This window comes from Fukomys damarensis, unplaced genomic scaffold, assembly GCF_012274545.1.
Source record: "Fukomys damarensis isolate Sample0158 unplaced genomic scaffold, DMR_v1.0_HiC HiC_scaffold_2, whole genome shotgun sequence".
Taxonomy (NCBI): Eukaryota; Metazoa; Chordata; class Mammalia; order Rodentia; family Bathyergidae; genus Fukomys; species Fukomys damarensis.
Window position 1 is genome coordinate 54,709,251 of NW_022900914.1, and position 27,900 is coordinate 54,737,150.

At 37.2% G+C, this 27,900-nt stretch overlaps 1 protein-coding gene across 3 annotated transcripts in view; it reads left to right on the forward strand.

Moving 5' to 3' along the window:
- Ctnna2 (catenin alpha 2) overlaps positions 1-27,900 on the forward strand; it is a 1,075,894-nt gene that overhangs the window by 298,751 nt on the left and 749,243 nt on the right. For all 3 annotated transcript variants that reach the window (XM_033765089.1, XM_033765087.1, XM_033765091.1), the window contains 3 exons: positions 4,264-4,430; positions 15,523-15,642; positions 18,432-18,698. In XM_033765089.1, coding sequence (XP_033620980.1) covers positions 4,264-4,430; positions 15,523-15,642; positions 18,432-18,698 — 554 coding nt within the window. The remainder of the gene's footprint in view (positions 1-4,263; positions 4,431-15,522; positions 15,643-18,431; positions 18,699-27,900) is intronic.

The following is a 27,900-nucleotide window of genomic DNA, read 5'->3' on the forward strand; positions in this document are numbered from 1 at the left end:
TGGTCTTTTGGCTTCCTTTCATTGTTCATATTTTTTGTTTTCATAGGGAACAGATATTTATTTTATAATGGAAATGTTGAGTATATAGTACAGGATATGAAAGTTTTGTTGAATTTCTCTGCTTTGTTGTAATGGGCTCTTATTCTGATTGTTTCACAGCATTTGCTCTGGGATTTGCATTTTCGCTCACTTTCACCCATTATTTGATTCCAGGGAACATATCCAGTGCCTGTCATTGATGAAAGATAGCAAAGAAAAGACAAGTTGAATCCTCCTCAGCATTGAGGCCTGTTAGCAATTCTTTTATTTTACCTAGATTCTCACTGCACCCTTTTTCTTGCTGTTCATCTTTGTAGTAGTTCAGTTGTCCTATATTCAAAGTTTGAGCCCCTTGGTGTCCATGCCATTCTATCTCATGTGTTGGATCCTACATGATTTTTCTGTTCCTAAGACCTTGTTTACTAGAAGCTATTCTGCCTTCTATGTATTATCACCAGCCTGCTTCATCCCATATCTCAGTTCATATTAACTGAAGCTTCTGTCCTACTGTGTGTACATTCTAGTGCTTTCTGGGTAGCCTAGGAAACAAAACAGCCATAAGTTTAAATCTAAGCACCAGTTTTTTTGGTATATTCTGCCCTAAACCATAAATATTGGGGGGGCAAATATTTTTCTTGATATTCAGCAAGAAATACCAAAAGTAGAATTATGAAAAAAAAATACATTTCCAAATCTGTAACCTGGAGTTCACCAACTCTTATGTTACAGGAGATGAACCTGATAGTGCTGGTAGTGGTATTAATGATATCAGTGATCAAGCAACATTACAGATAAGGCCTTACACTGGGTGTTTTTAACTCATTATTCTTAATTTGATGTCTAATAACAGTCTGTAAGACAGGTATCATTCATTTTACTCCAATTGTATTTATAGTTACAGAGACAGAACCACAGAAGTCAAATTAGCATCAAACAAACTCACCTCTTTAGTAATAGCTGGAATAGACTCAGACTGAACATAGGACTTTATGTCTTTAAGGTTTATTATTTTTTAATCCACAAGATAAAGTGTGCCATACTTTTTGAACAGTACTCATATAATAAGAAAGGGATTGCATACATATTAATTGGTTTTCTCTTTAGTCACTTACTTGATGATGTTAATTTTTCTTTTTTCCAGCAGGTGGTGGTGGCTTGAGAAGATCAAAGACTTTACTATAGAAACATGGCTTGAGTTAGGTCTTTAATGAAGTAAATGAGATTGAATATTAGCACTAATACACATGTAACAGGCAGGTCTCTGTTACCTTTTCTTCACCTGTCCATCCCCTCTCCTACACAATCATGCTGTTTCTCAGCTAGTCTTACTAAAAAAGAAAAGAATAGTTCCCTGGAAAAATGACTAATTTTATTATGATAAACTTGCTCCTCATTTTGTAATTTTTATTCAGTAATCCTAAAAGTACAAGAATATACAACACAAAGTTATAGCTGAATTTGGGTTGCCTTTCTTGGAAATCTTTAACAACATCAGATCATTTGTGTCTGCTTCAAATGAGCTTTCTGTTTTAATTTAAATGGAATAAAATTACCTTCTATTTATCTTAGAATAATGTCAGAATTTATCTTGACTTTTCCCTTTGCAGACACATTTTCTATACTGATCCTGTCCCTGCTCCCCTGTCAGGACTACTTTCAGGGGTGGGCCCCGTGTTGACTACCTCTACCTAACAGCCCTATAATGACAACCTGTAACCCACTCTCTGTAAAATAGTATTGGTGACAGAACAGTCTGCACCTCGATGACCTGCCATTACACTGACCCTTCATATGAACCTCCAAGCTGGAAAGTCAGTTTGATCAGGCATAGCTCACCAAGTAACACTTCAGCCTCCATACTGGAAAGGAATGACACTGGACTTTCCTCTTGGGGCCTACATTCTAGAAGTAGCCCTACCTGCCTGGTCAACCTTTCCCCAGCTAGGAATTATACCAGTGTAATCTGCAGGTTTGGGGGTGAAACATGTGTGCCATGAATGTCCCTTTTCCTTGAATAAGTGATCTGTTTCTATAGCAGCTGACTTACCTATGAACACATTGTACAATTTTTTTGGCTTTACCTGTGATGATCCCCTACGTGTCTCATTGGATTTTTCATGGTACATAATCATCTTTCTAGCTCCACTGAAGGAGTGGAAATGAGATAGCTCTCAGGTATTTGCCAATGACTGTATTTATTTGGGGGAGGAGAAGGAGGATGAGATTTATGTATGTCTGTGCAAGGGTCCCGCACTTGGATTGAATATGTATCTCTTCACTGCAGCCTCTGCCTTAAACTGTATTTAGCTCTTCAGGGCCATACATCTTGAGAATTCACCACTGTGCAAGTCCAAGAATGAATTTTAAGTATCTCCCAAACTATGTTATATTTCAAACTATTTGTTTGTGCCTGTGCATAAAGACTAAGCTGGTCAGCTATATAATGTGCTTATTGTAGATAATAGCCTCTTTTAAAAATCCAACAGTACAATATATTTTCTTAAATGCTTATAGTTTTCAAGTATAAAAAGTATCACTTTGCAAGTTTAAATAACTATAATACTAACAGAATTACATTTTATTATCATTTGCCTACAAAAAGCAATTTTTTTTGTTTTCACCTCGTCTCAGAATAAATTACAGAAGGCAGAATTTCAATGCTGTCATTTACTTTATTTAGATAAGCTAGGTTTTGCCTAATAGATGAAGTATAATCATTTCTATTAAAGCTATTGAATCAACTGTTTTACTCTAAATTAATTAATCTGTCATATTTACTCTTCCGATTTATTGAAGCATTTACATCCCTGTGAAGCTATATGCAGCTGCATGGAGCTCCATTTATGCTTCTTTCTAGCCCTCCCGACTTTGGGTGGATATCCACCCACCAATACACTGTCAGTCTCATTCTAGTTTTTTATCTCGCTTTGTTTCCCACTCCTGGGTCCCTCTGTGCAAACCTGACTCTGATATTGTCCTTATTCATCATCACCTTTATCTTCCCTTTTGTCTTCACATCTAAACCGTCCCTGAATCCATCCCACATGTCACCAAGATCTCATTAATACCCCTTTCCCTCCTGTATTTTGCTTCTGTTTCTCTGGTCTGTGGCTTCATCACTCCTCTCTTAGACTGTGATTCACTGCATTTCCCCTGTTAACCAGTTTTTCTATCCTAGTCATATGCTGTCCAATTCATTTTATGTAATGTGGCTAAAATAATCCTCTAAAAATATAAATCTATTAATGTCACCCTCCAGTTCAAATCTCTTACATGGTGTTCCAGGCTCCCCCGTTTCTCCCCACTTCCCTTCCCCAAGTGTGCTTATGTCGAGCTGCAGCTCCCCACACTTGGCTGGGTCTGCGGTACTCACCCTGCCTAGGATGCCCTGCTCACCTTGTGATTCCCCTTAAGCCTTCTTTCTGTCTTTCACAGACCATGAAAGCCAACAGCTTGCTCCAGCTAGTTCCAGGCTGAGCAAGTAAATCACTTCCTCCTTCCCACTGCCTATACATTTTTATGTATATGTTTCATACTCAACCTCTGCATTCTGGTACTGTCTTCACAAACCTGCTTTTTTGTTTGTTTGTTTGTTTTTCATTGAACTGTGAATGCGTGGAAACTGGATATCCCTAGCCATCTTTTAAGTTCCAGAGCCTCCTACAGAACCTAACATTTGTTGAATGATTTCAGTTCTCTCCAGAACTTCTCAGTATTGGATCGTAGGTCCCTAGAACGGCGTTGGGAGACTGGATATTGGGTTTCTGAATATTGCATTCTTGTCTTTTTAGCTCAATTAAGAATGTAGTTTTAAGGAGGCCAGTGTCTTAAGTTTCAGTCCTGTATGGAGAAGTTAACTTTGTCCCTCAATTCAGTAATCTTAAATAGTTGTCTATTAATTGCCATTGGTTTTCAAGGAAATGAGGAGAGAGGACTGCTAGGTTCAAGTTCATCTCAGCTGCTACAAAAAGTAAATTAGATATTTTCTTTATAAGTGTTAAAAGTATGATTTTAAAATCCAGTACGAAACGAAAGCCTTGCTTTTGTCCACAGTCCCTATCCATATCCATGTGCACTGGCATGCTTGGCTGGAAGGTGGCAGAAGTACCACCTGGTCATCCGAGTTTTGCAGTGAGAGCAGTAATCACCCATCCACAGAAGGTTAGGATTGCCAGCCTGTATGCCTCCTGTCTACCCACATGCCTCTCCATGTTTGCCTTCCAGGCGAGACCATGCGGATTGCCTCCTCCGAGTTTGCTGATGATCCATGCTCGTCAGTGAAACGTGGCACCATGGTGCGGGCAGCAAGGGCACTGCTATCAGCTGTAACACGCTTACTCATCCTGGCGGATATGGCAGATGTTATGAGACTTTTATCTCATCTGAAAATTGTACGTATGTAGAATTTACCAAAGCTTCCTGTATAAGGATGACATTCTTGCCCACATATCCTGAACTCTGCTAGAGACGTATGTGCTGTTTGGGTCTGACAGTAAAAAGGTCTCCCACTCACCTTTCCATGGCTAGCATCAGTCCTATACAAAGGTTGCCATCTAACATACCTGCTTTGGGTCTCTGGACACATTACCAACCTATAGAAACCCATTCCAAATATCTTGCTAGTCATAGTTGCCTTTATTATTTATTTTCTAGTGGAAGTGTAGTCCTCCCTGGTCACAGATTCTACTGGAATAGTGATCAGGGAAACCTCCTTAGTTACTGACAGCTGCATCTTTCTCTGTTTTTCTAGTTGCTGAAGGGAATTTAGTCACAACAAACAAATATTATATATCACAATTGACCTTCCAAGAAACTCTGTATTCCACATCCTTAGTAGACTTAGTTCCTGGACAATTGGTACCAACCCTGAACTTGTTGCATGGTCTTTAGATGATGGGATATGAACCACAGGCTTATGTTTTTGGGAGCCCACCAATTGCTGGTTCTCTTCATAGCTTTTGGAATTACTGGCTTGCTGTGTTCACTATCAGCAGACCCTTAAGATTTATTTTCTTTGTCAGTGAAATGCAGCAGGTCATAAAGAAGGGGCAGGTAAGATAAGAAATGAGTAACAAAAGTCTGCTCACACTTTACCTTTTGAAAATTTGTTCTGTAGGATGAAGGATAAAGAAATTTCTTCAATCCATGTGTTGTCTGTCAGGAAATATTGAGTAGGATCTTTATCTGAGCTGGCATCATTCAAAAGACCAAGGTTTACAAGTTACACATGAACTCCACAGTATTTTAAAGAACGTTAAATTCTAAAACCTCCATCTTTCATTCCATTGTCATAAACTGTAAAGCAAGGTATAGCTAGATCTTCATGGTTTCCATACAGGTTCCTGAGGAGCCAAAGGGCACAAAAGAGGAACCCACTTTGAGTTTTCTGTTTTAGATTCTTCTCAGAATAGGCCAGGAAAGGTTCTTGCAAACTAGATGAGGTCAGCGATTAAAAAAAAAAAAAAAAAAAAAAAAACCTCACTGACTTCCCAACATAGCAAGGAGTAGCATATTACTGAGATTGAGTGTTGGACTGTCCCAGTCAGACCAATAGAGTTTAATCTTGGCTCGATGCCCACTTGCCACCTGTGTTCAAACATCCACATGACTTCTTACTTCGCAGACATCTCATCTGTTATATTGGCACTAATTGTAGTGCTGCTCTCTGGCAGGGAGCAGATTTGAATAGGGGAAATCCCTAGAAAGCATGTACTGCAGATTCTGGCATAGAGTGAAAATTTGGTAAATGGTGGCTCTCTGTTAATTGTAAGATCCCTGAAGCCAGCAACAGGCCTCAGAACTGGTTTTCATTTCTCCACTCGCCTCTACTATATGCATATTTTACACTACAAAATAACTGGTTGGTTCTCTAGTGTGTTGGAGCGAAGGTGTTATCTTTACCTTACAGACTACTAATTTTTCAAAGGCAACAATTGAATAAAAAAATTTCCCCAGAAAAACAATCTTTCTTTATCTGAATGAAGGAGAATAGGATTGAACCTAGGGAATGAATGCTGAATCCCACGTCATTGTTGGTGTGGTGTGGAAAGTCCTCGTTAGGTACAAAATAGGTTCAATATTCCCCCTGAACTGTCTGCACCAGCAAAGTGCTCATTAGACCTGACCTGTAATATCATGCGTGGTACCCATTGCTGCCTGCAGCCTAGCTTCTCTGCCCACCTGCTCTGAGCAGGGCTCACCGCTGATGACATCTCTACAGCCTGTTGTGATGTGGAGTCAATTGCATGCTCTTCCCTATGCAGCAGATAAAGGGAAGTTTTGTAAAAAAAACCAAAAAAACAAAAAAAAGGATTTAGCACAAAATCATGTAAAGGTCAGCCCAGCAATATTAAGTAGTCCTGTAAGACTGTCAGAAGGAAAATTTCAAATGATTGTAGACTAAATAACACATTTGCTCCACTTAGACTGCAGCCTCTGAAGTAAGCAGTAGTGGTGGAATGTTGCTATCTTGTGGAGTCAGTGAGGAACTACAATTGCTGGTTCTGTGACTGAATGATGCAGGCTGTGGCCCAAGTCACACTTTAGATACATGTTAGTCTGGGTTTCATCTCATGAAGGTAGCACTTTAAATCTTAAAAATAACAATGTTGAAAAGTCATAATGAATGCAATACACAATTGTGCTTAGTAGTGTGTTTGTTCTTCCTAAAGAAGTACTTTTGCTCCTAAAATATTGCAAATATACATTGTGCTTAGTAGTGTGTTTGTTCTTCCTAAAGAAGTACTTTCGCTCCTAAAATATTGCAAATATCCATTTATTTTTTAACTTAGGACAAAGAATGTGTCAAATTACTTGTTTTGATGGAGCAGATTAGAGGATGTGCTTAGTAGTGTGTTTGTTCTTCCTAAAGAAGTACTTTTGCTCCTAAAATATTGCAAATATCCATTTATTTTTTAACTTAGGACAAAGAATGTGTCAAATTACTTGTTTTGATGGAGCAGATTAGAAACTATCCTCTTCACCTTTAAAGGTTTTCTAAATAATAACTTTCTTCCCCATAAGGATGATAAAACATTGATGAGGAAAAAAGAGTTACAAGTGCTTTCTGTAAGTCTAGTGACTCCTAGTTGTTGGTAAGGTTGAGAAATATCCTTTAATAAATCCTACAGCTTCCTGAAGTGTTAACTACTGTGCACCTATTGCATCTTTAAGCATTATTTGTAGTATTTTACTTTTTTTCATATGCCAAAATTTTATTGGTGTTCTTTCCAGATATAGATTAATTTGTAAGAACACAGAATTACCTTATTATCAGAATTACTTATATTAGTAGTTTTTCCATAAATAGTTCACCAGCAGTCAATGGAGGATTTTTAGTTTATTTTTCTCTCACATCCATCTTCCTCCTCTGTCCTTTGTCTCAATATATAACCATTGGGATACTGAGGGATCATGATCAGATGTCATTCAGCCTCAACAAAGAGACAAGTACCAGGGTCCTGGCAGGATTACATGGTTTTTCAGTGTACATTCCTTTTTAGTCTGCTACCTTACATTCTGTTTGTAAACTTAAGTTTTTGTGGTTAATGACACGTTTATATAAAGCACACAGATATTTTGATTATCTGTATTATATCCTTGTTCTATCAAGTGAAAATTTTATGTGCTTGAATGTTCAGATTTTTAAGAACATATTAAAGATTCAAACAACTGCACAAAGTTTCTGCTGCTACTGTTTGAATTCAGGTGGGTGCAGATGTAACAGTGGGTGACATATAATTTTAAAGCCAAGTCATCACCCACATGGAGATTTGATGTTCTCGATCAAAGCTGAAGTAATCATTTCTACATCAGACACTATTAAAAATACTGAATTATAATCACTTCTATTGTTGAGATTGCTGGTGAATGATGCCTTAGCGAGCCACCTGGTACACATGCAATCAGTTGACATTGTCAGAGTGTTAGGCTTCATAATTTTGAAGGAATCCTGCATTTGAATCAGTGATCATTAAGAGGGTTATCTTTTCTAAAGTCTGAATTAATGTAATCAGATTATATTGTCAATTATTAGCATAAGTGATAACATTATATACTCATCTAGACATGTATATACTGGAGGAAACACAACATTTTTTTCTATCCTAAGAGTGGATCCTGGGATAATAATATTTTTAAATTTTTAAAAGTTTAAATGTATTACAGTGGATAGCAATAAATAACATATAAAAAAGAACTCTTACTTCTCTGAAAAAATAAAAGAAAACTTCATTACAAAATATTTAGAGAATATTAAAAGTTAATACACTATATATCATAATCTTTTTTTTTTTTGGTACTGGGGATTGAACTCAGGACTTTGTTATGAGGCAGTTGCAGTGATACTCAGCTAAACCCCTGACCTTTGTGTATAATAATCTTAAAAGAATGACCAAAATGTTACTCAGACTAAGTCATAGACAGAAGATTATCCTACAAAGAAGAAACAAGTAGATAAAAGCACAAAACATTATTTTCAATGATCTAAGAGAAACTAGTGGTATAAATGAAACGAAAACAGAATAGATAATAATGATGTTCTTGTTTACCCAAGAAATTTTCTTTAGAGACTAGAATAAAAAATAGAAGGCAACAATTACTAAGTTTCTTGGGGAAGTCAGGTCTTAATGACTACCAAAGGCCACATCTAGTATTGATGCTTCATTGTTTGGAAGAATTGATAACACAAGGTTATATTAACCTTACCTGTGCGTTTTGTGACTTAAGCATCAAATAGTGTTGTTTAGCCTCAGTAACTTATTATTTCTCAATAGTCTGCCACTTATTCCTGAAGCTCTAATGTGACTCTTATGCCTGAATGACAACAGTCAATTGGTATAAAATAGCCTTGTTTCTGCTTACAAATATAGGAATGTGGCTATTTCTTAACATATTTTTTCTGTCTAAGCTATCATGATATTAGCTTCATGCAGCTTTTTTTCATAATGGACTTTTTCAGTATTTGTCAAGAAATGCTCATTGGAATCTTACTCTGTGCAAATCACTGTAAGATACATAATTTCAAAAATGACTTGCCTTCAAAACTTTATATGTTCATAGACGAGACATTAAAAGAGAATGTAGTTCATGTGGGCAATGTGTGCACAGTATTATAGTCTCACTCAGAAGCCCAACGTAAGATTGTTTCACTTGTAAAAAGCAGAAAACCTAATTTAACTGCTTTTTTTTTTTAAGGAATATTTTGGCTCACCCAACTAAGAGTCCAGAGGTAATAGTTTCAGTTAAATTTTGATCAAGGTATAAAAATGCAACAAAGACCATGTTTCTATCTCCTTTTTCCTTACTAAGTTCCTAAGTCCCATCAGAATCACAGAGTAGCTTTTTCTCAAAGTTCTATCTTCTTCCACTAAAGGGAGCATGAAAGAGAAACTTCTCTACCTTGATAGCTCAAATAAAAGCTATAAAAATGCAACAAAGACCATGTTTCTATCTCCTTTTCCTCACTAAGTTCCTAAGTCCCATCAGAATCACAGAGTAGCTTCTTCTCAAAGTTATATCTTCTTCCACTAAAGGGAGCATGAAAGAGAAACTTCTCTACCTTTATAGCTCAAATAAAAGCTACACATTATTCTTATAGCCTCTGAATCATTTGTGTATATGATTGAGTTAATTCTGTAGAGGGGAAATGAGACATGTTGATTTCTTAACTTAGGCCCCTTCTCATCCTTCACTGAAAGCTGGAAAAGTGGTCAACTATAGCAAATTTTATTATTAGACAATTAAGGATAATATGAGAAAGTACAGTGTGGCTGAGAAGGGAAGGCCTTGAGATTGGGTCTCATTGAACTAAATAAGGTTTGCTTTTTCCTGAACCTAGTGCTGGGCCCATTTGAACAGGCAAAGCCACAAGTTTAATCCTAAAAGCAGGCCCTGATAATTAATGGAAATCCAAAAGAGTCAGCCCCATAAAAAAGTTGGGGAATATATAATTTTGTCTAATAATAAGAATGAAACCACACAGTAACATGAACATGGAACTTTAATAAGTATTTTAAACTTTAAAAATTATTAGCTTTAATAGCAGAATGGAGTAAATAGAGATTGGCTAATACAAAGTAAAGAGTATCCTAGGGAATGTAGGAACGGCAGATAAGAAGACCCGCTGCTACCCCTAGAGCTGAAATGAACCACTGTAAAGAAGACTCCTTCCCACTAGGAGTGAGAGCCAGATGTGCTTGGAAGACATGGCTTTGGGTCATTGGGTGTTATCAAAGTCACTGAGCTGTTAAGCAATCCAGTGGAAGGTTTTGGGAACATCTCGAAGTATGTTGAGAAAGACTACTCCCAGAAATGTGTATCATTGAAAGGCATCCTGAGGCAGAATTGGCCAAGGGGATGCTGCACATGAAAACTTCTGACCAAACCACCAGCTGGTGGAGAAGCTAAGCCTGCTACAGGAGCCAGGAAACAACCCTTTCCTTTCTGCAGTGTGTGTCTAACACTCTATACTTTTCCCATCTGGGAAAGGAATACTGTTCAAGGTCACAGCCCATGTTTGCAGAGCATATAGGAAGGGCAAATTTTGCTTAGATTACCTACACAAGGAAACAGTGGTTTTCTGAAGCAGAATTGAGTGTTTCCATAAGAAGGGACCTAGATTCGGGTCAGACAACAGACTTCAATAATAGCTTCACAAACAAAGGAAAAGTCAAAGACATGAATCCTGGAGTGTTTGAAATAACACAAGTAATTATGTCACTGAAACATAGAACATGTGGGGAGAGGCAATAACATAGTTGGACAGAGAGATCCAACCTATGGGGGCCTTGGTAATGAGATGATTAGTTTGCACTCTATATAGATTATGGGAAGTCATTGAGTAATACTAATCTTCACAATCAGACTTACGATTTACATACATAACTTTGGTAGCAGCATGGAAAAGGAACTAGAGCAGTCTGAGCTCAGATTAAGAGACTTGAAATCATGAGTGAAAAGCTGAGCTGAAAATATGGCACAATGATACAACAAGCAAGGACTTAGAGATATGAAGGAAGTCGTGACTAAAATTAGAGACTGATCAGATGGAGCTAAATTCTTAGTGGTCTCCATAAACAAAAAGTCAGTGCAGTCCAAACACAAACTCTAACTGTACATCCTGTCTTCCCAGGAAACTGACCTAGCGTAGCCCAGCAAACTCTGGAATGGGTTGCCTGGATTTACACGCTCCTGCACTTTCTTGCTGCAAGACTACTGGCAGATTAACTCATCTGCTGGGATCTCAGTCTTTACAAAACTTTAAAATTTAAAGAGCTCTTTTATGGAACTAAATTCGTTTTATGTAAACTATTTAGAACAATGTCTTGTACATTGTAAGTACTTGATAACACTGGTTGATGGATAATCACTTTGGAAATTTATTATGAGGTATGTTATTGGTGTGCTTTAAGACATGTCCCTTTAAGAATAATAATATTAACATATAGTTATTCTGGGTTTCTAGTGAAATCCTTTCACTCATCGTATGTTAACAAGGAAAGATAAAATTTAGTCAAGAAGGCCATCTTGGCTTTGGGAGGCAAAAAGGTAAAGTATGATAATGCTGAGGCAATGGTGATTGAGCTTTCATGTACAAGTAGGACTAAATGCACATAGTAGATAGTTGTAGGGTCCTTTGTTCTTTCATTCATTTGTTTAGATACTTGGCCAACTTCTATTTCCAAGGTCAATATTTTTAATTTAGCTGTGAGACAGGACCCTAACAAGAGAGTTGTGTATGATTTATTAAATAGTTCCAGCTGTGTCACTTAAAATTCAAACAGCTGTGTATCAATGGAAGGGCTCTGGAATGAGATCAGTCTGCCGCTACAGAAATGATGTTCATAACAACAGTGAACTGTAGCGGCATTGTGGCCATCAGATGTCACCAGGAAAACCAGAGGCTCATGGAATACAGGACAGGAGGGTTCTGGCTCCTCCCGTCAGCTGTGTCCCTTCCCATATACCTGCCTCCCCCTTGCAGAGGCTTCATAAGTACTTCATGAAAAATGAATCATTGCACTACTTCTATTATATTGATGTGGATGAGTGCAGTTTCAACCAGGAAAGTTAGGGATTGATTCAAAGACTGTCATAAACAACTTGAAACAGCTAACACTAAATCAAAGTGGTGAGTAGGCTTGTTTCCTGATTGGAGAGGCTATTTTCAACAAACCCATGAGAAGACCTTTGTAAGTTTTAAGTGATTAGCTCAGAAAACAATATCTAAGCCCACTAATCCGAGGCCAAATTTTAATGTTTTCTCCCCCAGCAATTTCAGTGTTTTTAGCAGTGTTGCACTGAATACAATAGTAAGAGAAATGCCTGGTGCAGCCATGTTTTTATCTTGGTGCTCATAATCCCAGCCTATGCTATTAGAGAAGAGCTGTTGTCTTACACCCAAGGTCATGAGGACACTTTACACCTGCCTCCTGTTACCTTTATGTCTGTTTGTTTGAATCCATTTTCCAGCCCAAAACATAAGTGTCTTCCAAAATTTCCCTTTAACAAATGGTTCTGCTGTGGACACCCTCCTCTCTGTTGGAGCCATCCTGAGCAGCCTTCTGCATGTCTCCTCTCTAAGACTTTCCTGCTGTCCCTCCTGAGACATGGCATTTGAAAATAAGCTGAAACCTCCTTCAAAACTAGTTCACACACAAAATAATCTGACCCCATAGTTGTCATAAAGTTGAACTTAGGTCCTTCATTATGGGCTGTAAGCAGGTGTGTTTTGGTTAAGTTCCCCAGGCTCTTCTCTATAAGATCTGCCCTTTGATTTTTGCCAGCCCTGAATGCCCAAGTAGACAGAAAATACTTGAAAGCAAGGCTTTGTTTGTTTTTCCTCATAGGAATCATCCTCCTTTCCTCCATCTTCTGGAAAGAACAAACTTAACTAGTTTTGTTCAAACATAAATATTTTATTGTAATATTAATTCTGAGCTGTCAAAAGCCTCTGGTAAATCCCATTTTCTTCCTTTTCCATGTCAGTTCATCTATTTATCTGTCTACCCTATCTATCCACTGGCAGTAAGTGTGTCCATAATCTAGGCCTATGGGACCCTGCACATATTCCGCATCATGATTCTATATGAAGTTTTGTAGGTGAGCGTTCAGATCTTCCAGATTCAAATACTGAATAGAACTAAGTCCACATTTACCCAGACAGACTGCATTTCCAGTGTTTCTTTTCCAAAGCACTTCATTGAATTTTAAGTTTTATAATTAATTATAAATTCAAATTGGCATCTGAAGTCTTCAGAGGAAACCAATGAGAAGATAAATTACATGTAACCCAACAAAATAAATATTGCAAATTGGGCTAACAACGGGTAAGAAGCTTGGTATGTAGACAAATCCAAATCCAGGGTTTAACTCCCTCTGAGATAATTATTTTTCTCTTCCCTGGAACCAGTTTTTATGTCCTGAGAAAAGATTTACATCACAAATAAGCAGCAGGAACAAGTTAACTGCCAAGAGAGTCCTCTCAGTGATGCTCTTGATGGCCAAGTTAAGATGATTATAAATCTATTAGAAAGTGAGGCACTGCTGATTTGTTGTTCTAAAAATTTCAAGATAAAATTCTTATCAACCTATGTTTTAAATAGGCCATTCCATATCATAAAATGTAATTTGACTTCAGTGCGTAAAATCCTCCACACACACAACCGTCCCCTTTCCAATTGTACTATCTTATTTTTCCCTGAGCATTTTTATGGTCTGAGTAGAAGGTGGAAATGACTAATGCTGAGGTATTACACCTTAATTTCACTTTTTTTTTCTCCATTTAAAAAAATAATACATGTGTACAGTACAGTGTTTACATCTTCATGTGGAACTGGCACCTTTATACAACACATCTTAAATCCCTTTTTAAATCCCCTGTCATTCCCCTTGCTTCTCCTTTATTTTTACAGTTAGGAAGAAAGTAATACAGAATTTTCACAAAAGATAAGAATGAAAACTTAATTTGATGTGGACTCTAGACTGAGCCCATCATTACCACCATTATTGTACTAGCTTCTCTTTTCTCCTTCAGTTCTTTCCTTACTAAAATGTGGCAGCCTATTTGGTAAATTGAATGATATTATCACATCTATGGGATAAAAAGTTTGCTGTTATCCATTATCACTGACTTATTTACACTAGTCTCTTTCTTTACTAAGTGACATTTAATAAGGAACTTGTGTGAGCCCCCTTGTGATAAGATGAAACTTAAAGCTGTAGCTCCATAGTTCAGGGCTGAGTTCTTGTTTGGGTTTTTCCGGCTTTTTTAGCACTCGGTTTTTTGGTTTTTTTGAATTTGAATTACAAGTCAAGATCTGCTTATAAATATTCTTCTTTGAATAGCACAAAACTACAAGTGCTGATCTGAATTTTTTCCAGATATTCTCTGCATTTCTCATTACTTTTACAGAGAAAACTCCTCGCCTCCTTTTCCTTGCCCGTCTCAAGAGCCTGTACGAGTTTGGTACTCATTACCAGGCTTAGGAACATGTGATTTTGCACAATAAAGAACCTATTTGTTCCTTATTCACTCAGTATTATGTTCTCAGCTGTTTCCACTGATGAAATTCTATCTACAAAGGTGCTATCTGACAGTGATTTAGTAGATTATTTTATCACAAAATCTTAATTTTCATTTTAATTGAGTCCATGGGTATGATGACCAAGAAGGTTACCAACTATGAAAATTTTCATGTCAATTTAAAGTTATAATCATTTTGAAGGGAGAGAGGACACTTTAATGCCTCTCAGATACTTAAAATATTTATAATGGAACTTTGATACGATTCATAATTCAGGTCCAGGCCACTCTGGAAAAATGCAACAAAACAGTTTGCAGGATTTTGGAAGCATAGCTCATCGTTAGGGCAGCCAGCTTCCTGTCAGTCTGCCCACCCCCTTTCCAACCCAGTTAAGGCCACCACCAAGTGACAAAGGCTTCAAATGCACTTACGTCCAGAGGAGTGATATTTCTGCTTTACACTGCATTGCAAGGTGTAGACTCAGTTTAAAATCACATCGCTTTGCACCATATTGGGAGAGATATCAGGAGGGTTTGTTGAAGACTCTGTCCCAAATCTTCATCAGCCTGAGACTTTCTCTGGTTTTTGGAAGCCACTTCCTTCCCTGAAGATTTCTAGAATTTGTTTTACATGTTCATATTTTTCTTAAGTACATTTTCTTTAATGTTTCTACTTTAAATTAGAAGCCTTTATTTGTTATTAGAATTATTACTCTAAAAGTACAGGATTTTAGTATGCTTTAAAAGTTTAATTATTATTGTCTTTTGCATGCAAAAATCCTATAATCCTGAGCAAATATTTATCTAGATTATAAATTATTTTTATTGGCATTCTCTTCTATTATTTCATGTAAATGTCCATACATATTCTTATGTGCTTTATACATTTCCATTTATGACAGTTTAATAATATGGTCTGCTATCCACTTACATATATGTTTTCTTTTTTAACACTTCAGGTGGAGGAGGCCCTGGAAGCTGTCAAAAATGCTACAAATGAACAAGACCTTGCAAACCGCTTTAAAGAATTTGGAAAAGAAATGGTGAAACTTAACTATGTAGCAGCAAGAAGACAACAGGTGGGAAAGATTTTGGAAATGCTAGGGGAAAAAATGGGTGAGTTTAAATAACCTTGTAGCTTTGTAGGTCTGAACTATGGATGATTTCATCTGCTTGCTATCAAATTCCACCAGAGACTGTTTCTTGGTTGGCCCAGTTATTGAACTATGTTGGGCTTCAGGTGCTCTCTGGCTTCCACTCTAAGTGGAGCACAGGCTCCCTGTTTTCACTAATGAACACTACCCTACCAGCCCCACACACTCTAAACTTTTTACCACTATAGGAATAGCTCCAAGTCAAATAAAAAAAAAAAGCAAAGTAGGCTGTGCTTCTGTGGTCATTTTCTGGATGCCACCCTTTGCCTCAGGTTGCATCTCCTAGCCCTACAGATATGACCATGCATGTATATACCCAGCATATGCACTATGTGAGTAAAACTCATAATTGAAAGGAGGAAAGCATGAAGAAAAATGGGAGAAAATGTGGAGGGGGCAAAGGAGAAGAAGGGAGTAAAGCAAAGGCAGGGAATAAAATGGAATCACTTAATAAAATGGAATCACTTAAACGCACACAGGTTACCTGGGATCTCCTTGGCTTCCTCTGTGTATAAAGATAGCACCCACAATTTTAGTCATTTTCATTCAGTACTATTAAAATTTCACTCCCAGCATGAAATCTGCCAGATATAAAAATGTTTGGCAATTTGCAGTGACTTTTTCACCACCGGGAAAGTTCCATTCAGCAAACATTTGTTTAATATTCACTATGCCGGTATGAAGTGATACCAGGATTACAAACTTCACCAACATGTAGCCCTTTACATAGCAAGTACAGACATCATAATTATATAAACGCTTTTCATTTTTGTGATTATTTTAAGTACCTTTTCAAATCAATAATTCTTTGTTCAAGAAAATCTTATATGGTAGCCCAGTGTAATATGATTAAGAGTAAAGTTGCTCTGAAACATAGATGTGAGACCTAGAATCCATGGGTCTTGTTTATACGACTGAAAGATTGAATCTGTACCTCGCTGAACCAAAGGGGAAATCAAGAAGAACTGGGAGCCTAGATAGTCAGTGTTGGACAGTCTTTTGGGTTATATTACAAGTTGATTGGTTGACAATTCAGTATCAACGGCTCAGAATTATATCTTAGTGTCATTCTTAATATGTTGCATAAAAATGAGTGGAGTGGAAGAAGATAAACCAGTGTGGGAGGCTGAAATTGTCTAGGTTTAAGTTGGTGTGGGTTTAGTACTAGTCTGCTTTATCCTTTCTAGGCTCACACACAACTTAAAGGACTGGAGGAATTAGTAAGGCTCACCGTCTCAAGGTGTTCAGTCCATGGTGTTAGCTGACCTATGTCTGTTAGTATTAAAGGCAGGAAGGTAGGGCCGGGGATTTAGCTCAGTGGTGCCACCACCTGTCTCACAAGCACAACGGCCTGAATTCAGTCCCCAGTACTAAAAAAAAAAGAAAACAGGAAGTTAGATGGCTCAATTAGTTATATCTTGTCAATTGGTCCAGACAATTCGAGCTACCAAATATGGTTGTTTCAAAATTATTCTGACCCACAAAAAGACAATGTAATTCAGTTTTGAAAGGTCATCCGTCATGCACCAAATAAGCAATAAGAAGAGAACCCCAAGGATTCAAACCTCTTTATTGATGTTTTAAAGTGGGAACAATTTCCTCCTGAAAACACTCAGCTAGCCAAGCTCCATGCTTCAAAGAGAGCAACACTGCTGTTTACATTTACTGCTCTTTACATTTCCCAAAATCATGCAGACTTTTTTTTTGTTTGGTTGGTTTTTTTTTGTTTTTTTGAGACAGGGTCTCACTATGTAGTTGAGACTGACCTGAACTCACTATGTAGCCCAGGCTGCGAACTCACAGCGATTCTCCTGCCTCAGCCTCCTGAGTGCTGGGATTGCAGGCTTGTGCCACCATGCCCAGCCAACATTTTCTTAATAATACTTTTTCCATAAAGATTAAAGTAAAGAAACTCCCTGATGGTATTATTTTGACACCCCAAACTAAGAAAACAAATCAGCTTTAGTCTGTTATTTTCTATTCTTTAAACTGAGTGATTGAGCTGCCATTAGAGACAGTTTTTTAAAACAAACAGAACCCTGTTTTGAAAATGATAATAAAGTGATGTTGAGTCACAAAGCCAAAGTAAAATCCAGAAAGATATTTGCATATTTTGAATTGTAATTAAATACAAAAGCAAGCAAGTTCTCAGGAGACTGAAGTTCAGGTTTTCCCTTTACTAGTAGTTGACCTTGTGACCCATACAATCCCTTGCCTTGTTAGTAGATTTCGCATTCTTTCAGCAATATAGATCGAATGCCTCTTATAAGCCAGATGCAGTGCTAATGATTACAGAGTCCATGAACAAGATAGTCAGGTCTCCCCACAGTCATCAGAGATCCAGTATAAGAGGGAAATATGCTTTAATAGGTCAATACAATATGGTAAAGTATGATGAATGTTAGTAAAGGAAAGATTATGGGAGCTGATAGGAGAGGGTCCAGATTTAGTGATTTGGATGGAGAGTCAGTTCTAGGAGAGTGCTCCTGGTGAATAGAACTCTGTCAGCTGACAGTATAGGGTGCACAAGGAAAGCTCAGGCACATTGTGTAGATAGAACAGCAAATGCAAAGTCCTGGCAGCTGAGACAGCATGAAGAAGATAAAATTCTAAATTTCTGAAATTCATTGTATCTCTAAGTGTCTGTGACTCAAAGTTCTCTTGCAGCTGCCACCATGCAAGCTCCATGCATGATTCTTGTTTTGCACACACAGGAGCTGAAAGATCCTCACTGTAGGGATGAAATGGCAGCTGCCCGCGGGGCTCTGAAGAAGAATGCCACAATGCTTTACACAGCCTCCCAAGCCTTCCTCCGCCACCCAGATGTTGCTGCTACAAGAGCCAATCGTGATTATGTGTTCAAACAAGTCCAGGAGGCCATTGCTGGAATCTCCAATGCTGCCCAAGCTACCTCGCCCACTGATGAAGCCAAAGGACACACGGGCATCGGCGAGCTGGCTGCAGCCCTGAATGAGTTTGATGTAAGTGTCGGCTGATGCACACAGAGAGTGTGTGTTTACACTGAGAGAATATATTGGGGATAAAAGGATCCCCGAAAGTATACACTGATTTCCTTCTCTTAGAGGCTTTTGATAGTAAGATAAACTACAAAATGTGTTCCTGTCTTTAGGAATCTAAAATATCAGCAGAGACTACCTTGCTTTAAAGAAATGAATAATTATGTTTTAGAGGGCCTGATCCCTTCCAGGTAGGAGGAATACCTTGCTATCATTAGGATCATCGTTATTATTAAAGGAACAAAGGCCATAGGTGAAGGTAACTTTTATATTGTGCCTGGGGGAAAAATTGCCTTCATTTTGTTCATTTTAAGCTACTGACAAACTCAAAAGTTACCACGTGAGCCCAAAAAAGCATCTGGCACCCTCAGGAAAGCCTATGACAGTTCCATGAAAGACCCACTTGCTTGCACCTGCTGCTTCAAGTGTGTGTCCCAGTAAGCTGTGCAGTATGTGGTCTACTCTGTATGCTTGGGTAATCACAGAGGCATCACTGTGAGCAAGAAGTCATGTGTCACCAGAAACCCAGGGTGACACTTTCATCTCCCCAGTCTAGATATGAACTCCTCTGTGGATTCACTGACCTCTAATCGATGGCAGCTCGCCTGTGTTGTAAGAGCTACAGAGATGTATGGATAATCAGAATCTACTCTCAGAGCTATTCTTCCCTGTGAGGGTGCTGGATGTACTGAACATCATTCAAGTGATAAAACAGAATTTATAGGAGAAAAAAATAAGTTACTTAATGGCTATAGAGACAGATTATGCCCTTGCTTTCGGGTGTACTGACATGAATTTTTGGCAGGAAATGGTTAGCTGGCCATTGGAAAATAAAATATGAAGCAAAACGATGATTGCTCAAGGCATGGAGATGGATAATATAATTGAGAAATAATTGCAACACTTTACAGAGAGAGTTCTTTGCAGTTTGTGTGAAATATCTCTTCTCTCTTATAGTTAATATGTATGTTTAGCCAGACTATGTACTATTTTTCCTAAGGATTTTTTGAAAGATTAAATATAATAATGAAAGCATTCATCAAAAATATTAGGACTTGGTGTTACATAATTGCATTCACATTTCAGCAGACAACTGTCAATATTTACTTTGCATACAATAAACACAAAGAGCCACTATATACCCACATTGCAAAAAATAGAATGAGAAAATATACTATTAAAAAGTAAAAAAATGTATTATCTTTAATTACTTATGTATGATAGAAACAAGTTTGATATAGATGTGAAAGACCTAAAAGAGAAGTGTATTACTTTACTAAAGGACACATTTTATTCACTAGTAAATAATATTGTAATTTAAGATAGGAAAACTATTGGCCTCATCAATTTTTATAGCTTTCAGGTAAACCAAGAAAAATAATTCTCATAGAATTCTTTTAGAACTAAGTAAAATGATGATAATTTTTTCCCCTTTGGAAAGTAAATGAAATGAAAAATGAATGATCTCATAGTTTAAGGTAAAAAATCGAGCAGGTTCTATACTTGAATACTAAAACCAAACATTGATACATTAATTTAAAAACCATGTATTGGAACGAAAAATGACTCCTACATCAATATTAAATGACAAATCATCACAAATGCAAAATTACAAAATGGTGTGTTTAGAATTAAGAATGTATGCATTATTTGGTCAGAATTTGACACAATTGCATTAATTTAATGATAATTTATTTTTGTCGTCAAATGATAAACAGTAAAACCCAAACAGTGCAAGAACAGCCTACCAGCTTTCTGAGGATCCAGACCCTTTATCTGCTGCCATCTACTGTCCAAAAGTATGACAACTCCAGCTTTCCATTTTCTTTGTTTCCAGACCCTTTCATTAACACAGTGTACCCCAGGGAATTTAGCAATTGAAGCATCAATGCAGTATTGCAAAAGGGTTAGACTCATAAAATCAAATTCTCAGTTGTCTGAGAAGAATCTACTAGCCAAGTATGTCAGCATGTTTTTTTTCTATTGCAGTATTGCCTCATGGTGGACAAACAAGACTTTAAGAAGTCAACATATAAATACTACATAACTACCAAAGGCATATTAACTAATTTGCTAATTATATTTTATTAATTAATGTTTCATACATAAATTTTATAAATTATTGTGCTAAGTATATTATATATTAATGAAACAATTATAGTTATATTAGCTAAGTATGTTTACTAAGTAATACGTCATTATTAAATATAGGTTTGTCCACAAGCTATGTAAGCTTCATAAAGCATTATCTAATGGTTAAATTATTTAATTTCAAAGGTTAACCAATAGTCTCAATTACAATTAAAAGACAAAAATTCCATTTGGTATGACTTGCTAGTAATTTCATTATTAAATATAATTTAACTTCAGTATTTCTCCAAAAGTAAATATTATTGAATTTTTAAAACACAAGGAATTTAGCAAGTTGCACATTTACTGCCATATTTTACATAAGCAAACCTAGATTCTGTAACATTTGAAAATTTCTTCTTAAAAAATACTTCTTACTTTATCGCAGAATTGTAAGTTTATTTCCTTTAATTAAGTGATGATTATTTGGGCATTTTTGTTTCTCAGAAATACTAAGTGGAAATTGCTTTAGAATTCACAGGCATCTATCTTACATTTTAAATTCAATTTTCAGACTGTTCATCAGCCCTCAGCTACAGTAATAAAATTACTGATATAATCAATCTAGAAAGTGAAAAGGTTATTTTGGCTCACAATTTAGAAGTTTCAGTCTATAGGCAGTTCACCCTGTTGATTTTGAGCCTGTGGCAAGAGAGGTATGTCACTAAAGAAGCACATGGTGGTGTGACTCACCACTGCATGGTGATTAGTGAAAAAGAGAGAGAGGAGAGGCCAGCTATGCTATATGACCAGAAGGTCTGCAACTAGATCCCACATTTTAAGGTTCCACTACTTCCCAGTGGTGCCACAGACTGCACATCAAGTCTTGGACACATAGGTCTTGAGGAACTTAAATACATTATAGGAGAAATCCTCCCTGGAAAAAATCTAAGAAGCTAGGGTATTTTATCAGGCAAATAACATCTCTTTCATTGTTAGAGTCCAAGATGTTTCTGTATAATCTCAGCTTCTTCAGAGAGCTTGAACCGGAGTTCCAGTTAGTTCAGAGATATTTAAGAAGTAATTTTGACTTTTGGTTTCTGCAGCAACAGAAATAAATGAATGTTGTTTGGAACATAAGATTGTCACTAAACATTTTACTCACTCCTTTCTCAACTACAACCTTCCTTTTTTGGTGTGGACCAAGCTAGTTATTTATCAGGAGGCTTACTCCCGGCCCGCCTTACCTCCCTCCTTTGATGGTCTGTAAAGTCCCTCTGAGGACAGACAGCTGGGAGGCCCCATGTTAGGTTATGTAGACTATACGCTTCACTAGTTTTATAGTTCATTCTAATTAAATTACATTACATTACAATAAGGGTGCAGAAAGAGAGGAGAGTCCTCTTAAAGTACAGTAATCAGTTTGATGAGGAAAGTGCAAGATGTAGCTAAAGTATTCTAAAGCAATTAGCAAAATGGAGGACAAATAATAAAAATGAAAGTCAATAAAGGGAAGTCTTGAACTATTTTTTTAGGCAGTCTCAGATTCCTTGTTCAGGCATAAAAATGTTCCAAATAACGAATTTAGGAACTCTTCCAGAGTTAATACCCATGTTTCACACAAATGTAGTTTTTTTTTTAATTGAGTTTATTGGTACTTTTTAGGTATACAGTACAGTTACATCCATCACTGGGATCCTGTATCTTCACATGACAGGTCTTGGCTCTCATTTCTTCCCCTTGTCCCTGCCCTCCCTTCACCCCCTCCTCCCCTCCCATTTACAAAAACTTTATTTCCATTTTTTCATTTTCTCATATTTTTTTTTCTTTTCCTTTATTACCTTTCCCCTACCCTTCCCACTTTTCCTACACCTTTAGCCCTTTTCTTCCTATTTCACATTGTCAAATATCTCATTAGGATCTTATGTACTATTATAGTTTTTCACACCAGAGAAACTTTTAGGTATTTATACATGTGACTTGTTTATTTCACTTAGGAGTATATCCTCAGTATGTATCCACACATGCAGGTTTTACGGTGTATATTTTTTTTCTTTAACACTTCTGCAAGTATTTCTAAAAAATTATCTCATGGCATATCGATGAAGAGATTGCCATTGACTGGCCACTACAAGTGCTTCAGGACCCTGGAGGAGCCCAGGACTTGGATTCAGGTGCACATAATTCTGTGTGGTCATGATCTATTGAGATCACATCTCTGGATTTTGGACTTCAATATAAGTTTTAGCAACAGGATAGCTAAGATGAGAGAGTTCAGCTGTCCCGGAAAGCTGTTAGTAAACAGCCGTAGTCACTGCAATACATAAATGCTTTTGTATGCATTTGTGGATATAGATTGCTTTTAACTTAGTGTGTGTTTGAGTGTGTGTGTGTGTGTGTGTGTGTGTGTGTGTGTGTGTGTGTGTAGAAGATTGGGAAGGGTGAAGTCAAGGAAGAATTCCTGGAGGAGATGGGTGGTGTCTGAACTACATCTAAAGGATAAGTGTTAATATGATGAACTGGCAGTGAGGAGGTTTGCAAGAGCTTGGAGGGTAGAAAATGCATAAACTATTCAGTTTTGGGGAACAGAGGATGAGGAGAAATCAGGCTAAGCAAGTGAGCAGGAGGCAGATCCTGAAGAGCTTTGTGGATCTTGAAAGGGGTGGACTTCATCCTGAAGGCATCCATCCGGGGGTTGCTTATGATCTCAACAGAAGAATGGCACGGTGACATTTTTATGTTAAAGATCCCCATCTCTGTAAAATGAAAGGAATTTGAAAGAGGCAAAACTACAGAGTAGGGTGAAAAATTATCAATGTTTTAAGTACATGATTGGAGTTTGGATAGGAAGAAAATGGACCCAAAAATATTGAAGGGGTAAAATCAACAGACCCTGAGGAATTGTACTTTTTATTATCATATTTTGAAATAGTCCTTTGTAGAGTAAGCTTTAGCTATTTACCAAGACCAAATATTTTTATAATTCTGATTATGAAATCTTAAGAACTTTCAGTCCTTAGTGGAAAATACCTTAAGTAATATTTTTTGCATTTTTCTGGCTCCTTATTTACTTATAAACCCAGTAGTATGATTATTAAATGCCCTGAAATTTATGCAGGTATGACACATTTTGCAAATTCTTAAATCAAAGCTATATGTAAATATTTTCTTGATTAGGTTAAACTATTTGCTTTGCTAAAGTCCTACTATGTGCAGAATGTGCTCATTTGATTTAACTTCATAAAAATGATAAACTTTATTTTTTAAAAAGGGAGATCCAATTTTCTGTCTGGTAGGCTTAGTAGCATAGTGCAGTCTGCACCTCTCAGCTATGCACCTTATCTTCTCCGGGTGGAATAAGTGTCTTCTGAATCTGTCTGTTCTTTTTCACTATGGCAAATTAAACTCTCCAAAACTATCTTTTAGTCCTTTGTAGCTGGATAGTGGCATCGTAACATTCTTTATTGTACACTGACATCTGGTGGCCAAACAGAACAGTAAGAAACACTGGATTCCTGTGAACATGCACCACAATCTGTATGTGTGCAATGCATGTAGTCGGCCTTCAGAAAATGTTCTGTCTGCTGTGAGAAGCTTTTGTACGGTAGGGTTTGGAAATGCAAGTCTCACTAATCCTTTTTGGGAAATGGATGTAGCTCTGAGATAGTGACAAGAATGGATGCAGATACCAGTGAATTTGTAGGAAGAGAAGCAGGAAGTAGTGTGGTGAGCTGTGGGTGTTCCTGCTGGCTGGCTGTGGGCCAGGTGAGCCTGTGTCTTCAAGATAATCCTCCCTGCTTCTGAGCCAGCCCACTTCCCTCTGCGGGGTCTGCTCATCCAGCGTCATCCCTTACTCCCCAGAAATCTTACCCTATTACTGGCGGCTCTCATCTTGCTTCTGAACAGATTTACCTTTCAACGATTTTATAAACTAGGAGGATTTTTCTGATAGAATCTTTTACCTTTCTATCAAGTTTTTAAATACTTGCTCCAAGGAGCTATCCCATGACAATGTAATTGTATCTTTCACTTGATAAAAGGAGCTACAAAAATGTGGAGCAAATAACAGAATGACACTTGAAGTATTATTTTTAATAATTGCAATTTAAACTTTTATTGTTGCCCCTTATTGATGCTTAATCAAAATTACTTTATTTCCAATCTTGTGTTATTTCTTTTAACAAAAAAGCATATAAAACTATTTTTCACATTATGCCTAATTTTCTTTTTTGAGGATATTGACATACTTTTTAAAGTCTGAGTTCACCTTTGTTTAAAATATGGCAAATATAATCATGAATACTGATGTAGCTGATGATCATATTCAAAATTATTCAACATGTGATGCAAATATAATTTTGATCCTTTTGCCTAATGAACTACTTACTTGAGAAACATGGTTTATTTAAATTATTTCATTCCTCAGACTTACTTTCTTCTTTAGTTTCTTATGTTAGTGGTACTGATCTTTGCTTAGTGCTCCAGGGATCTCTTTTTCCTTGTATGTTTCCTAATCTAACTGATCTGGCATTTAGTTTGTTTCAATGCTGGAATAAACTCATACACACGTATAAACACACACACAAGCACATGCACACTCCCACACTCTTCCTGACTCCCCCTCTACAAATACTGCTTAGATTTCTTGTTTTCTAGATTCCTTACTTCCAAGCGTATTTCTCAGAAATAGATTGTGGAAATCTCAATATAGCCTATTGAATCTCACTCTTCATTTCTACAAGTATTTGCTGCTATCCCATTTGTTTATTTGTTTTTCTGATTGCATAAACTTATTGAGTTAGAGCTGTAGAGAAACAGTTTCCCATACACTATGTATAGTTGGTGACCTCCAGTATAACTGAGAACACAACTGTGTCAAGAGTAGGCCATCCCAGGGACATTGGCCATACTAATGGGCAGTAGGACAGCAGAGCATAGGACAATAGAGCAAGCTTGTTTTTTGAGTCTTACCGTAAAACTCTTCTTCTGTGTTTTTCTTTCTTCATCCATGAAATACGGTAATAATTTTGATTCTTTAAAATTGGCACCAGTTTATGGGATGAACATTCATATGTGCCTAATCTACAATTTGTACTCACAAATGCTAGTTTTCTTTCTCTCCTAGCCCTCTATTTAGGTGTCATCCAGACACCTTTCATCCAAATTGAGTGTTGAAACTGTTCCCTAAAAACGCCTTAGGGAAGAGTTTCTGATTGAAAGGTTGTTAATTTCACTTGACAGTTGCTAGAGACATAATAATATTCTTTGCTTTCTGTGGCCATATTCACATATTCCCTAATGTACAACAGCCTCCAAAGCAGATGGCCCAAAGCATAAAGCATTCTTGAAAAGTAAGCAACTCCACGACACAAGAGAAAATCCCAAACAGAGGTTAAATTATCACCTGGTGCAAGAATGATTCTTAAAGTGAGGACTCACAAGTCCAGTGTGAACATCGAGAATGTAAATCTCTCCCTGTTGTTTGGAAATCCTCATTGCTTCCCTGGCTGCTGATGTGTTGAAAGTTACATGTAGTTTCACACTGATATGATGTTTTTTCAGTTGGTAGCTCTTAATATTGCTTGGTATACACCTAACAGGAACAGGAATGACTGGCGGAAAGGGGCAGGGCCGACATATGAAATGACAGTGCAAGTTGGTGTTACTGATGCAAGCTGATGTAAGAAATTTTATCATTTTTAGACACAGTTAATTAGCAGGATATGACACGTGTTTTAAAGAGTTTGACACAAAAGACAAGGGAAAAAAAAAACAGTGTGAAAAGACAGTGTTCAATCCCACATTTGATTGATGCTCAGCTTTTCTATGGCTAATATTCTCTGGAAAACTTCCAGAGATAAGGTGCTCAGTTGCGATGTGGACAAAATTTTTCAGTCTTCTACAATGAATATTGATTTATGTTCTCAAGACTAGAGCATAAACATGTAAGCCAAGTGAAATTTCTAAAACCTGCTTGATCCAGAGAATCATAAGTTATTCACACTGAAATTTCCCTCTGTTACAACCTAGCCCACATTGCCCAAATTTTAAATGCAGAACGTGACTTTTTAGAGTCATTCTTTGTGCTGGATCACACAAATAATTATTTGCAGCCTCAGACAAGAGTGCAAGCCTCACAGTTTCGGTAACATTGCTAAGAGTGATGTAAGAGGTTAGATCACTTCCCAATCTCTGTGGACTTCCCAAAGATTCCCCAGACACTCATGCCAACCAAGTGGCAGAATGTGCTTGCTATGCAAGTGTGGCTTCCAGGTAGATCATGTTTTACTCCTAAGATTGTCTCTTCCAAAGCCATCCTATGAGGAAGTTCAGAACTGACATGTTTGTTTCCCAGTCTGGGTAGTTTTCCTACTTTAGTAAATACAGAAAAATATTACTTGGGCATCCTCTGTTCTAAAATGTCATACTTGGATCACCCATGGACTTGATCATGTTTCTTAAACTTATTCTGGACAGTGAAGGATCATCTTTATATTATTTGCTTTTCCTGTCTTTCAGTTTTGGCTTCTGTCTCAAAAGTTTTTAAAATAAGCTTTCAGAATTCTATATTATACACAATATATTATCTTAGTCTATTTAGGCTGTCTGTGTAATTTATAAATAACAGAAATTTATTGCTCATGGATTTGAAGGCTGTGGAGTCCAGGTTCCAGTTGGTTGCAGATTCGGTATGTCTTCAGGGCTTGCGCTGTGCTTCACAGGTGGTACCTTTTGGAAGTAACATGATGAGATAAATGAGGCAAGGGAGCCTCCCTTAACCTTGCTTTGTAAAGACACTGATTCCAATCATGAAAATGGAATATTGTTTTTTAATTTGCTTCCAAAGGCTATGCGTGTTAATTTAATTGTATCAGTTTTCAGTTTTTTGACAATATGATGAAATATTTGAGGCATCAAACATGACAAAGAGGTAAAGTTTAATTAACTCACAGTTTGAGGGTTGCAAATTCTAGACTGGTGAAGACTGCCCCTTGACTGTATAACCTGATGACACAGACAACAATGGAAGAAGCAGTTGTGAGAGCAACTTAGTGAATAAGTCCCAAACAAGGAACAGAGAGGAAGAGGACAGGAA